Source organism: Microcaecilia unicolor, chromosome 2 (assembly GCF_901765095.1).
Source record: "Microcaecilia unicolor chromosome 2, aMicUni1.1, whole genome shotgun sequence".
Lineage (NCBI taxonomy): Eukaryota > Metazoa > Chordata > Amphibia > Gymnophiona > Siphonopidae > Microcaecilia > Microcaecilia unicolor.
This window is the reverse complement of record NC_044032.1, coordinates 95557261-95571884: the sequence shown is the minus strand read 5'-3', so window position 1 is coordinate 95571884 and position 14624 is coordinate 95557261. Positions and strand designations below refer to the sequence as shown.

The 14624-nt window shown below is 44.1% G+C and overlaps 1 protein-coding gene across 4 annotated transcripts in view; it reads right to left on the bottom strand.

Moving 5' to 3' along the window:
- The window catches only part of DDX4 (DEAD-box helicase 4), a 369112-nt gene that overhangs the window by 177541 nt on the left and 176947 nt on the right, over positions 1-14624 (bottom strand). For all 4 annotated transcript variants that reach the window (XM_030193136.1, XM_030193139.1, XM_030193137.1 and 1 more), the window contains 2 exons: positions 10951-11103; positions 7063-7217 (listed from right to left, as the gene is read on the bottom strand). In XM_030193136.1, coding sequence (XP_030048996.1) covers positions 7063-7217; positions 10951-11103 — 308 coding nt within the window. The remainder of the gene's footprint in view (positions 1-7062; positions 7218-10950; positions 11104-14624) is intronic.

Here is a 14624-nt window from a genome sequence, read left to right as displayed (position 1 = left end):
AGATCGAGACCTACTTCTTCAGCGGTGGGCAGATCATCTCTCGAGGCCACATCTTTCCTTAGATTTTGATATTTTGACATCCAGAATACCTAAGTCTTACAGGTAACGCGGGGTTAAGAGAATGTCAATATCGGATCCTGCATAGGGCCTATCTCACAAAGTCTCAGATCTTTAAGATGGGAGGAGTATCTACGCCCTTGTGTGGGAAATTTGGGAGGGTCCCGGGGTCTTTCTTCCATTGTCTGTGGGGGTGTTATAAGGTGAGAGGCTTTTGGAATTCCATTGTTCACTATCTAGAATCACTTCTCGGATCGAGAGTCATGTGCTCCCCGATGAGAATTTTACTAGATAAGCATGAGTTGTTTATTTTACAGAGTGGAAAGGCACGTCTGCTGATCAGGAAAGCTTGTTTGATAGGCAAACGGCTTATAATGAGTCAATGGGTTGGGGGACTCCCCTCCGGACTTTTGGCACTGGAGGAACAAACTACATGAGCTCATGTTATTTGAAAGGAGGGGTTTGGGGTGTTCCCCTAGGCGGCGGAGGCAGTTCCTGAATATTTGGGGGCCATATATTTATAGCTTATCTGCCAAAGGTAGGAGTTTGGTGGTCAATTCCCTTTAGGGTTATAGTGATGAGTAGGTAGTTCGGTTGTAAATTGTTTGGGGACCGGACATCTCCTTTGGGGGGGGGGGGGGTTTATGAAACTTGTAACACTTTAGATAATAAGATAGTTGTTTTGATGTTCGTCAGATGCTGACATTTTCTTTTTGTCAACTGGATGAATCTGAGGAAATGATCTTAGTGTGCACAGTATTGGTATTGATATGTTTATCATAAACTGTTGGAATGGAGCAGCACGGGGAGCAATACCAAAGATACATTATTCTGCCAGGTTGAAGAAATGTGGCTCACGGTTGAGGCAATAAGTTTTTCAGTTTGGGATTATCAGAAACAAGGTTCCCTTTGTAGGTTTATGTTGCTGATGTATATGTTGCCTCATGTATACCCGATTTCACTCATTTTTGTTGCAGGTTCTTGATGCACATTTGGATTGTTAATAAAAGATTTAAATATAAAAGATTCAAATATAAAAGGCTAACAGACGAATATAGCAGAGTGGGAGGGGGGAATGTCAGGATAAAAGCTTGATGACTATAAGTAGTAAATTGTTTTACCTATGCATTTATATAGGATTGTGTTGGTAACGTGTAGAATGTAGATTTTGTCTTGCATTGTCATCAATAAAAAACTGTTGAACATCAAGGTGAAGATGCTAAGGGGGGGTGGGTAGAGGGGGAGAAAATGATGTAAAATATTGATGATGAAGTTAAGATGTATGTATACAACTATGACAGGTTATTACGATCACAAAGTATTTGACTTTATTGATTCTGTTCAAAATGTTGAATCATCAATAAAAACCGTTGAAACTTAATTTCCTTGCCTCTTGCTTGTTCTATTTGTCTGTCCTACTTAGATTGTAAGCTCTTTGAGCAGGGACTGTCTCTTCATGTATGGTGTACAGCGCTGCGTATGCCTTGTAGCGCTATAGAAATGATAAGTAGTAGTAGAAGACATGCTTTCCCATTTGATATATACAAGCAGAAACTCTTGAAAGCAAAGCACAAAAATGAAATATGCCAAAAACTTCTTGCTTCTCTCGAGTTGACTTAGCCAGACCTTTTGCCCTATATAGATCTCATTTTTAATAATCTCAAACATGATCACAAATCCTGAGGAAATGCAAATGTAGCAATGGGGGTAGTTCAACTGACTTCTTCAGATTCAGAGCTTTCCAAATACCTTGCAATCCAAAACACCAACAGCAGAAATGTCCCTTCTAGACTAAAGCAATGTTTTTGAAGAAATGTAGTAAGCTTTTGCAAAGGGAGGCAACATTTCTTTAAGAATATGCAATATTTCTTCCATATATTTTTAAAGAATATCTCCAGATGATAAAATAGGGTGTTTTGGAAACTCAAATTAAGGTAAAGAATTTTCCAGAGTCTCCAAACGTTAATCAGAAGTATTTTATATTTTACAATAACTGAATGTACTTTGTGCAGGTAAGTAGCCTAAGTTATCCAGTCTCACTTGAGCAATTTTCAAATTTTCTGTAGTAGTTTTAGTATGTCTTGATTAGACAAAACTGTTGCAATCAAGGTAGTAATAGAATTATGCATTACAATTACATCCCGTGGAGGGGCATGTTCGAACGGGGATGACCATCTCTAAGGGCGCCCATGTGTAAGGACGGTGCCGCGAAGAGGCGGGAAAACCTGTATTATCGAAACAAGATGGGCAGCCATCTTTTGTTTCGATAATACAGTCGGGGACGCCCAAATCTCAACATTTAGGCCGACCTTAGAGATGGTCGTTCCCAGTTTTCGGCAATAATGGAAACCAAGGACGCCCATCTCAAAAACAACCAAATCCAAGGCATTTGGTTGTGGGAGGAGCCAGCATTTGGACTGCACTGGTCCCCCTCACATGCCAGGACACCAACTGGGCACCCTAGGGAGCACTGCAGTGGATTTCAGAAATTGCTCCCAGGTACATAGCTCCCTTAACCTTGTGTGCTGAGCCCCCCAAAACCCACTCTCCACAACTGCACACCACTACAGTAGTCCTTAGGGCTGAAGGGGGGCACCTACATGTGGGTACAGTGGGTTTGTAGTGTGTTTTGAAGGGCTCACATTTACCACCACAAGTGTAACAGGTAAGGGGGGTATGGGCCTGGGTCCGCCTGCCTGAAGTGCACTGCAGTACCCACTAAAACTGCTCCAGGGATCTGCATACTGCTGTGATGGAGCTGGGTATGACATCTGAGGCTGGCATAGAGGCTGGAAAAAAATGTTTAAAATTTTTTTTTTTTGAGGGGGGGGGGGGGCGAGAGGGGGTTGGTGACCACTGGGGGAGTAAGGGGAGGTCATCCCCGATTCCCTCTGGTGGTCATCTGGTCAGTTCGGGCACCTTTTCGAGGCTTGGTATTGAAAAAAAAATGGACTAAGTAAAGTCAGCCAAATGCTCGTCAGGGACACCCTTTTTTCCATTATCGGCCGAGGACGCCCATCTCTTAATCACAGCCCAGTCCTGCCTTCGGTACGGTGCAGACACACCCCCATGAACTTTGGTCGTCCTCGCGACGGAAAGCAGTTGAGGGTGCCCAAAATAGGCTTTCAATTATGCCAATTTGGGTGACCCTAAGAGAAGGACGTCCATCTCCCGATTTGTGTCGGAAGATGGGCGCTCTTCTCTTTCGAAAATTCACCTGATAGTGACCCAAGTGAAACAGTCAGTGGTTTCTCCAACAGAGGTACTACTATTATTGGCCTCTGAGCTTCCAATACCTGGGCAAGTTGAGATGACCCACCCACACGTCACAGGGGCCTTCTCTCCAGCTACGAATTCTTCCGATGGTGCTCCCCTTTGCGGTCGACACACTATTCTGCGGCGATTCTGACTGCTACTCCTTGCTCGATGATGCCATCTCAGGTGGCGGTGGAGAAGTGACCTGCAGCTCCAGGTAGTTTCGAGCATTCAAAGAAAAACCACTTCTAGTGCCTCAGCGGAACCTGTCCACGGCAAACCAGACTTTGTGGTAAGAAGCTTCGGTATAGTTGATTGCCAGTAGGGGAATGCTACCTGAGATTAAGAGGGGAAATCCCTAGTCTTCCCTTAACTTCAAAGCTCTCCTTATCACATTCTGCCATCAAGATGCCATCTTGGTTCTCCTCCAGGGAGAGAAGACATATTCTGATTTTTGTGGACTGCTTGAAATTGTTTGCAGATTAAAGTTTCCTCTTCTTGGATTTATCTAAGACTCTAGTGAGACCTTATTTAGAATATTGTGCACAAGTCTGGAGACTGCACATAGGTGTAGTTTGACTGTTTCATTTGGGGGGGTGGGGGGGGGCAAAGCATGGGGCAGAGCATATTAGCATATTCATTTGCATATACATATGCAAATGAATATGCTAATATGGAGGAAGGAATTGAAATTTACAGGGAAAATATCACAGATGCACATTTCAAAAAGCTGACATATTTCAATTAATAAATTCTGAATAAAATACTTTTTTCTACCTTTGTTGTCTGATCATTTAGTTTTTCTATTCGCTTTGGTCCCAGTGTCTTCTGTTTTATGCAGTGTCTTCTTTCCAGTAGGCTTCCCTCTGCGCCCCACCCTCCCAGTCCCATCCATCTTCCCTCTGCTCCCCACCCCTCCCAGTCCCATCCATCTCTTGCTCCTTCCCTCTGCTCCCCACCCATCTTCCCTCTGCTCCCCACCCCACCCCTCCCAGTCCCATCCATCTTCCCTCTGCTCCCCACCCCTCCCAGTTCCATCCACCTTCCCTCTGCTGCCCCCCCCCCCGCGAGGTCCAGGATCGTGACTCCGTTTACCCCCTCTCTTCCTCCCTCCCTCCGGCGCAGGCAGCAGTCTTCTTCAACCTTTCTGTGCTCCTGGCAGCGGTAGCGACGTATACACGCTGCCTTCGGTCTGCCCTGGAAGCCTTCACTTCAAGTTCCTGTTCCCACTCTCTGTTTCCTATCCTTCAACCAGTTTTTAATCCACAATAGGACATTTCCTCCTATCCCATGACCCTCCAATTTCCTCTGTAGCCTTTCATGAGGTACCTTGTCAAACGCCTTTTGAAAATCCAGATACACAATATCAACCAGCTCCCCTTTGTCCACATCTTTGTTTACTCCTTCAAAGAATTGAAGTAAATTGGTCAGGCAAGATTTCCCCACACAAAAGCCGTGCTGACTCGGTCTCAGTAATTCATGTCCTCGGATGTGCTCTGTAATTTTGTTTTTAATAATAGCCTCTACCATTTTCCCCGTCATCGACGTCAGACTCACCGGTCTATAATTTCCCGGATCTCCCCTGGAGCCTTTTTAAAAAATGGGCGTTACATTGGCCACCCTCCAATCTTCCGGTACCACGCTCGATTTTAAGGATAAGTTGCATATCACTAGCAGTAGCTCTGCAAGCTCATTTTTCAGTTCTATCAGTACTCTAGGATGAATACCATCAGGTCCAGGAGATTTGCTACTCTTCAGTTTGCCGAACTGCCCCATTACGTCCTCCAGGTTTACCGTGAAGTCAGTAAGTTTCTCCGACTCGTCCGCTTGAAATACCATTTCCGACACCGGTATCCCACCCAAATCTTCCTTGGTGAAGACCGAAGCAAAGAATTCATTCAGTCTCTCCACTACGTCTTTGTCTTCCTTGATCGCCCCCTTTTAACCCTCGGTCATCCAGCGGCCCAACCGATTCTTTTGCCGGCTTCCTGCTTTTAATATACCGAAAAAATTTTTTACTATGTTTTTTTTGCCTCTAATGCTATCCTTTTTTCGTAATCCCTCTTGGCCTTCTTTATCTGCGCCTTGCATTTGCTTTGATACTCCTTATGCTGCTTCTTGTTATTTTCAGATGGTTCCTTCTTCCATTTTCTGAAGGCGTTTCTTTTAGCCCTAATAGCTTCCTTCATCTCACTTTTCAACCAGGCCGGCTGTCTTTTGGAGTTCCGTCTTTCTTTTCTAATTCGCGGAATATGTATGGCCTGGTTGCCTGTATAGAACAAGAGCTACAAATCTACTTTGGAGGAGGGGGGGTTAACCCACACCAAATTGTACAGGTGCTATCCTGGCCATCTTTCTGGGTAGACACGATGGACCATGCTGGTCCTTGCCATAATTTACTATAAATTAGCTGCTTAGATTATTGGAATGCGATTTATAACAGCCTGAAAGCTGTCTAAAATACAGCAAATTATTAACTCATAGAAACTTGATTACATTACTCCTACCTCAAAGACACACTAGTCTACGGTATCAAGTTTAGAGTATTAATTCGGGAACATAAGGTATGTTATACTAGCTTTCCTTGTTGTCTCCATGATCTACTGATCCCCAATGTACCTGCTAGATCCTTAGGGTCTCGGGCTCAGAACCGTGCAGTTATTCCTTCTCTGTCCATTGTTACTGGACTCTACCAGACATGCTGCCTTTTTTCTATGTTGCTCCAGAGCTCTCACGGGCTCTTCCTTTATTTCTTAGAGCAGAAACTATTTTTAAGAAACTTAAGACTGAACTAAAAAATTCTCTTAGCAATCTTCCCTGAGAACTGGGAAGGTGTTAGCCAGTGCTTTTTCCACTCCCTCTACTGTTTCTAACTTTGCTTTTTATTTTGTTTTACGATTGTAAATTACTTTGATTTTTCTGTTCAAGCACAACAGTAAGATTTTAAACATTCTACCTAAAGCAGTGAACTGAAGAAATACCTAGTGGTTGGGGTATAGGCATCCCTCAGAGGGAATTGACTTGTTTTAGCAGATAAAGAATAGACGGTGTTGATTTGAACTTTTCCTTCTTGATGAATTCACCAAATTCTTAGATCTAGAATAGGATGTGGCCTTTCCCCCCTGACTTTTCTGCAATGAGAAAACACTCGGAAAAGGAACTGAGTCCTCTCTACCGCACTCTAATTTGTGACTGAAGGAGGAACAGAAATTCTGGAATGGTAGCGCTATAGAAATGATAAGTAGTAGTAGGATATCATGTCACAGACACTGGGGCTCTGACAGAGGATGGGAGAAGTTCATTTTGTATATCTGATTCACTATTCTGAGCATCCATCTGTGAACAGAGTTGACAGGTGACCCTGAAGTAAAGTGAAATCTCAACTGCACAAATTGTTGACGTACAATCTGACTCCCTCCCCCTTCTAGGAATTGTGAATGCTGTCTATACACCAGCTCAGGTCCTCAGCCGCCTCAAACATAAGTTGTGTGTAACAATCAAATCCAGGTATATCAAAGTGAGTAAAGCATAGTCAAACCTATTATGATAAGAGATTTCACTTTATGAAATAATCTCCAAAGACTCAGTTCAGTTTTACGCCCAACACTTCACATATACACACAAAGGGGAAAAATATAACTGCCCTGAAAATCCTAGCATGCAAATCTCCTATGTCAATGAGGCACTAACAGATGGTTTGAATTGGGCCTTTAGAGTTTGACAGATATATGGGATATTTAATGTACTTACCCATAAGCAAATTTTCTAGCTTCTAGGTAAATCTGGTTAATCAGTTCCCTAGTTGGTGCTACAATAATTGCTTCAGGTTCCTGCAGAGATTTTAACTGGCTTGCAGCAACTCCCTCACGCATCATGTGAGCCAAGATTGGCAAAAGAAAAGCAGCCTAAAATGAAAGAAAATTAACTAACATTTTTACAATATAATTTACTAAGGCCCAATGCACAGGGTATATCTTGAAACTACTCTGTAGTGTTCCATAAGGAAGTGAAGGCATAAACTTTTGTGCTCAGATATTAAAAAAAATTAACGATCAGATGTAGCAAGGCCACATATTACAATATTCTCATATAATATTGCAACAAAGCACAGAGAATTCTTTACTAGCATGGTTTTAGCTGATTAAAAACAAACAAACAACAACAATAATTCAGGAAAGGGAATAATGAGTAACACAATAGCTAAAAGCTACAGTGCAGATTAAAATACAGTACACAGAAGGAATGCATTCTCTCCCCCCCCCCACCCCCCAAGATAACAGTAGTATACATGAACCATCTTTTCTGAGCAATACTATCATGGATGCTGCAAGACTTCTTGCAAGCACTGTGCTAGCTGACGTCATTCAAGGACATGCTAAACACCTGCACTGGCTCTCCGGTTTATCCCGTGTGAAGCTGTGAAGGAGAGTTTCAACAGAGACATGAAATGAGGTCATCCTCATTAGCGAGGCTCCCAGTAAAAGGAGGACCATCTACAAGGCTAAGGAATCATTATCTGAGACTGTATGTATCATCTGCTGGACAGGTGGATATTGTGATGAAACAGTGGGTTTTAAGCCTGTAAAACTGTATTATTTCTTGAAGTATATTTCTCTAGTTTGGTCAGCAGGTGGTGTATGTTTATGTTTAAGGCTGTTACCGAGAAATGACTGTCCCTCTTTAGTTAACAGAGAAGAAATTAACCTCCAGTGATGTGGCTAGAGAATTTGCCGTTATGGGTTCCGATTTGGCCAGGGAGCTCAAATTTAGCCAGAACGTACTGGGGTTTTCTCCAGTCTTAGCCAGGGAGAAGAGAGAGAAAGATCTCTTTGATGAGGCCCTGTGAACAGTTATATTTGATAACCTGTGAACAGCTATATGTCCTGAAATCTCCAGGTACTAATTAGATAGTAAACGTTTAGATAGTGTTAATCCATATTTCAGTTATCTGTCATCCTGGTGGTTTGCATGTTGGTCTCTCATCCAGAGGCGGTAGGGACACAGTTGGTGGGAGGGGGTGCTAGTGTAGAGCACAAGCGGCAGGTGCAGGTGGACCCTGAGCTGTGCAGGGGATAGACCCTCTAAGTGTCCAAGGGGTAGCTCCAGTCAGGTGGCTAGGCATTCCATGACACATATGGTACCCTGATTGGTCCTGAATAGTCACATGGAGATCACTGGGGCCAAGTCGATACTGGACAATGAATTTCTCCTTTGTTGTAGCACCACAAGGAGATACCACAAAGGTGTCTAAAATGGGTCTTGCCAATTCCAGAGCATAACCCTGGTGCACTACCTCCAGATCCCACTAGTCTGAGGTAATGCAAGCCCACTCTTGGTAAAAGAGAAAGTTTTATGCCCGCCCATACCACTGGGGTCTCTTTACTGGGGGGGTGTGGAGGACAAGGGCCCAGATCTCGTCTCCACGCTCCTTGTAAGAATGCTCCTTTTTGTGATGGCTGAATAGGCAGCCTCTATTCTTTGCTCTAGACCTGGTCCCCTGAGAATGGGCTATGTGGGGATGGTCCTCTGGGAGGTGCTGCAACCTAGACTCACATGGGTCCTTAACCAGCTTCTACACACATCCTTCCCCAAAAGTATGCAGCCCCAAAATAGAAACTTGCCGAGTCACATCTAGGAGGCAAGACTGGCTGCCCAGTGGCAGAGCCACAACCACCTACAAGCAATCACTGGCACCACTAATCTGGAGGAAATACAGACTGTCCCTGACTTAAAGTAAGCTGTCTCTGGGAGCTGCTGAATCCTGAGCAGTGGGATGGAAGCCACGTAGCACCTAGAGATAGAAACCTGGAACCCCAAGGCTGAGGATGTGAATAAATGCTTATGACACCGTTCCATCTATCATTAGTGTCCTTAAGCGCAGTCTCTCCCCCTGACTGGGACTGTGGTCGGTTTAGTCATGGTACTGACCAGTGCCAACATTAGGGGGATATAATATCTTATCTAGATCAGCTTGAGGAAAAGGGTAACATTTACTCAAAAGCCAGGTGCCTCCGAGCACACCATCCCGATCTTCCCACTCTGATACAACCATCTTTGAAAGGGCCCTGTGGAGGGGAAAGGCCATAGCAGGCCTGCAAAGATCTACCAGAGTAAGGTCTCCATGAAGACGACAGAATTTGGAGGGCCTTCAGTAATAATCAGTTAGCTAAGACAACTCAACTGTGAACATGTCGCCCAGAACCAGGAAGCCTCCTTGTAGCAGATCTTCCTCCCCCCCCCCCCCCCCTCCTCTGGGTTCCAGGGATCCTCCCAGTCAGCCCAAGACTCTCCAAGATATTTGCTCCCACTTCATGTAAGACTTCCCTCCCCTTTTATGGGCATTCCTGGAGTTTTTTTTAAAGAATGTATTCTTTCTGTTAAGGGCAATAAAACCAAAAGTCAAACTTGTCCTAATACTTTCAGGATAGGAAAAAGGGGGTGGGGTGGGTGCCACCGACCCCCTTTACTGGATAGGGCACCATGAGGCTACTCTCAGTTTCTCCAAGCTAAGCTCATAAAATCTGGGGCAGAGAGTGATCAAATCTCACCTAGTTAATTGGAGTAAGGACATGATCCAAACCTCAGGATTGCATGGCCCAAGGACTCTACAACTTGTGTAGGAAGGCCATGGTCTGTGACCCGGGGAGTTGGGCCTAAGCAAGGAACCTGGTGCAGCAGACCAGATTAATCTACCATCTCTGTAGCAGGTAAAAATTTACAGTTCATATACTTGGCCAGTGTCACTGGAACAATTCAATCTCTCTATCTTCACCTGCTGGTAGAAAGTGGACACAACCCATTTGTATGGACTTGTCTAGCAGAACAAAAAGGGAAACAGTCTTTTCTCTAAAAGAGGACATGCTTCTTAAAGACATTCACATACCTATGTTTCAATACTTAGCACATCTCCTCTATCATTTTATCATAACCCCCACATTGTCTTATGGATTCAGTTCCCTACCGCTACAAGCTAGGACCAGTGTCGTATTTTGCACAACTTGATCAACGTCTGTGATACCTTTGAGCAGATGATGCAAAGGGTTGAATCATGATCCCTACACCTGCACAAATTAAGCAGATACTGATCTGTTATTTTTTTTCTATCTGCACCTGGGACAAAAAGTCAATGGTTCATCTCAAACATATTTCGCACGCATGGAGGCAAAGAAGTTTTACTCAAAGAAAGTAATTTAAAAAGAAAAGAAAAGAAAACAAAACAATGAACAAGTGGTCCATCAGAGGTTGTGCAAGCCCACTGACAGGTTTTTCTATAAAAATAAAACTCCAAAAGTTCTTTGGCATACAAAGATACCTAGCAGGGTCATATCATCAATACACACAAAGATTAAGCAAATGTCAACAGAGAAAAATACCACACATTAAGGAAAGCAGTCAAGAGAAAAATATCTTCAGTTGTGTGAAACAGAAACTGTGCAAGGCCATGATCAGTTACAGATGCCTTACGTATTAAATAAACCTTAAGATCGGTAGAAAAATTCATTGTCAATATAATCCACATATAATGGAGGATTCACTTATTTCCACAGAAATCGGTGAAGCAAACCAACTATTTTTATATTAAAAATCAAGTTTAGAACACTTGAAGTAAGAATCATACATAGCTTATTTTCAAAGTACCGTTTTTCCAGAGCCTGTCTGGGCACATGCCATTAAATCACGTCCTGCTAATATGATCGGAATGCTATATTTCTGTACTGGAGTAAGTTTTGAATATCCAGCCTTCGCAATATTTCTATTCAAGGTATCACACAATGCCGCTTCTTCAAAAGTCTGGGGAAGGAAACAGAGAACACACACACATATATATATACACATATGGATCATCCAGAGTTTTAAAAAGATAATACTAGATATGAAAAACTGTGTGCATGTACGTGAGAGATGAAGAGGGAGTAAGGGGTCAGACAGTTGGTTCCACAAATTCTTTGTTCATTGGAATACTAGCATTATTACATTGTAAAATGATAAAATAAACTTGTATATATTTGAAATGTATAAAAGGGGAAATTAGGTCTTACCTGCTAACTTACTTTCCTTTAGTCCCTCTAGACCAGCAAAGACTGATGGGATATGAACTCGCACCAGCAGATGGAGCCTGAGAAGCGCTGACTCAAGTAAGCCTATAAGTGAGCCAACCAGATGAACTAAAGAGAAACCCAAGGGATGCAAACAGCTCCATTCAGTGATGCTTCCATCGTAAAGACTGAAGATCCATGCTGCTGCCGCTGCCATGCTCTGCATGCCGTATAAACAGTTTTCTTTACTCTCTCCCCCATCATATAACTTTTTGTTTATTATTACAATGCACAACAAGCTATCACCTCACAGCCACAATCGTGAAAACAAAGAACACTATCTTAGAAAAACAACCGACTGAATCACTGTAGAAAAATAAAGGTGGGCTCTGTGCTGGTCTGGAGGGAGGGAATGAAGGAAAGTAAATTAGCAGGTAGGATCTAATTTCCTCTTCCATGAGCATTCCTCCAGACTGGCACAAACTGATAGAAAGTACCAAAGTAGTGACCATAAGGGTGGGACCCACGAAGCCCTGCCTACAAATCTCACATTCCGAAGGCAGCATCCTGACTAATCTGCATGTCCAGACTATAATGCTGGGATAAGGTATGCAACTAGGATCACACCGCAGATTTACACATTTCTACCAGTGATACCAAAGAATGTTCTGCCCACGCGGCTGCCTGACCTCTCATGGAATGAGCTTTCAGAAACAGTGGGATTGGCATAGCCACAGACACCGCCTCCCTAATCCAGCTGGCAATAGTGACTTTAGAGGATACCTCACCTTTCCTATAACCTCTGAATAGGGTGGTCTGACCCACAAAAATCAATAGTTCGATGTAAAGACATCAAGCCTATATAAATCTCTCCTGTTCCACCATCCCCTTATGCTTTCCAAGCACTGGCAAAAGACAGATTGACTGACCTGAAACTCAGAAACCACTTTGGGAAGGAAGGGCAGCAACGACTGAAGCACCACCTTCTCTTTAGAGCTGGAAGGATTCTCTACGAGAGCGAGCCTGCAGCTCCGAAATCTGTCATGCAGACCAAATAGCTAACAAAAACAGTCTTCAAGATGATATCCTTAAGAGAAGGATGCATTAAAGGCTCAAAAGGCAAAGAGACCAACACCAAAAGGACGAGATTAAGATCCCAAGATAGAACAGAAGGACGAAGAGGAGAACAAAGAAGCTGCACACTGTGAAAAATACAAAGTACATCCTGTTGAGAAGCTATACTCTTGCCACGGATCAAACCCCGGAAACCAGCCAGTACTACTACCTGCATCTTAAGGGAGGCCAAAAGCAAGACATTTGTCTAGGTCACCTTGTAAAAAGTCTAAAATCTGCGGCAGAGGACTTCAATGGAGCTATACAGGTATCCAAACACCATGCCTCAAAATACACACCACACACGGATAAGCCAGAGAAGTAGACTGCTTCCCGGATTGTTAAGAGAGTCAAAAGAACATGACCAGAATAGTCTCATATCCTTAAAGGCGCCCTTTCAACCACCTGGCCATAAGATAAAGCGAAGTTACTTACCTGTAGCAGGTATTCTACGAGGACAGCAGGCTGATTCTTCTCACGATTGGGTGACGTCCGACAGCAGCCCCAGATCGGAAGATCTTCCTATCAACAAAGTTTGCTAGCCCTCGCGTGCACATGCGCGACCGTCTTCCCGCCCGTAGCGCGAACGTACTCCTCAGTCCAGTAGAAAGCAAAAGACAAGGGAAGACACAACTCCAAAAGGGAGGAGGGCGGGTTTGTGAGAACAATCAGCTTGCTGTCCTCGGAGAATACCTGCTACAGGTAAGTAACTTTGCTTTCTCCGAGGGCAAGCAGGCTACTTGTTCTCATGACTGGGGTATCCCTAGCACCCAGGCTCACTCAAAACAACAGAGGTCAATTGGACCTCGCAACGACGAGGACATAATTGAGATTGACCTAAATAGAACCAACTGAGAGTGCAGCCTGGAACAGAATAAAACTGGGCCTAGGGGGGTGGAGTTGGATTCTAAACCACAAACAGATTCTGCAGCATCGACTGCCCGAACTGACAGTCGCGTCGGGTATCCTGCTGTAGGCAGTAATGAGATGTGAATGTGTGGACAGATGACCACGTCGCAGCCTTGCAAATCTCTTCAATAGTGGCTGACTTCAAGTGGGCCACTGACGCTGCCATGGCTCTAACACTATGAGCTGTGACATGACCCTCAAGAGTCAGCCCAGCTTGGGCGTAAGTGAAGGATATGCAATCTGCTAGCCAACTGGAGATGGTGCGTTTCCCGACAGACACTCCCCCTTCTGTTGGGATCAAAAGAAACAAATATTTGGGCGGACTGTCTGAATGGGCTTTTCCACTCCAGATAGAAGGCCAATGCTCGCTTGCAGTCCAATGTGTGCAACTGACATTCAGCAGGGCGGGTATGAGGAAGGGGGAAAAAATGTTGGCAAGACAATTGACTGGTTCAGATGGAACTCCGACACCACCTTCGGCAAGAACTTAGGGTGAGTGCGGAGGACTACTCTGTTATGATGAAATTTAGTATAAGGAGCATGAGCTACCAAGGCTTGAAGCTCACTGACTCTACGAGCTGAAGTGACTGCCACCAAGAAAATGACCTTCCAAGTCAAGTACTTCAGATGGCAGGAATTCAGTGGCTCAAAAGGAGGTTTCATCAGCTGGGTGAGAACGGCATTGAAATCCCATGACACAGTAGGAGGCTTGATAGGGGGCTTTGACAAAAGCAAACCTCTCATGAAGTGAACAACTAAAGGCTGTCCCGAGATACGCTTACCCTCTACACGATAATGAAAAGCACTAATTGCGCTAAGATGAACCCTTACAGAGTTGGTCTTGAGACCAGACTCGGAAAAGTGCAGAAGGTATTCAAGCAGGGTCTGTGTAGGACAAGAACAAGGATCTAGGGCCTTGCTATCACACCAGACGGCAAACCTCTTCCATTTGAAAGAATAACACCTCTTCATGGAATCTTTTCTGGAAACAAGCAAGATTCAGGAGACACGCTCAGAAAGACCCAAGGAGGCAAAGTCTACACTCTCAACATCCAGGCAGTGAGAGCCAATGACTGGAGGCTGGGATGCAGAAGCACCCCCTCGTTCTGAGTGTTGGAAAACACTCCAATCTCCACGGTTCTTCGGAGGACAACTCCAGAAGAAGAGGGAACCAGATCTGACGCGGCCAGAAGGGAGCGATCAGAATCATGGTTCAACGATCCTGCTTGAGTTTCAGCAAAGTCTTCCCTACCA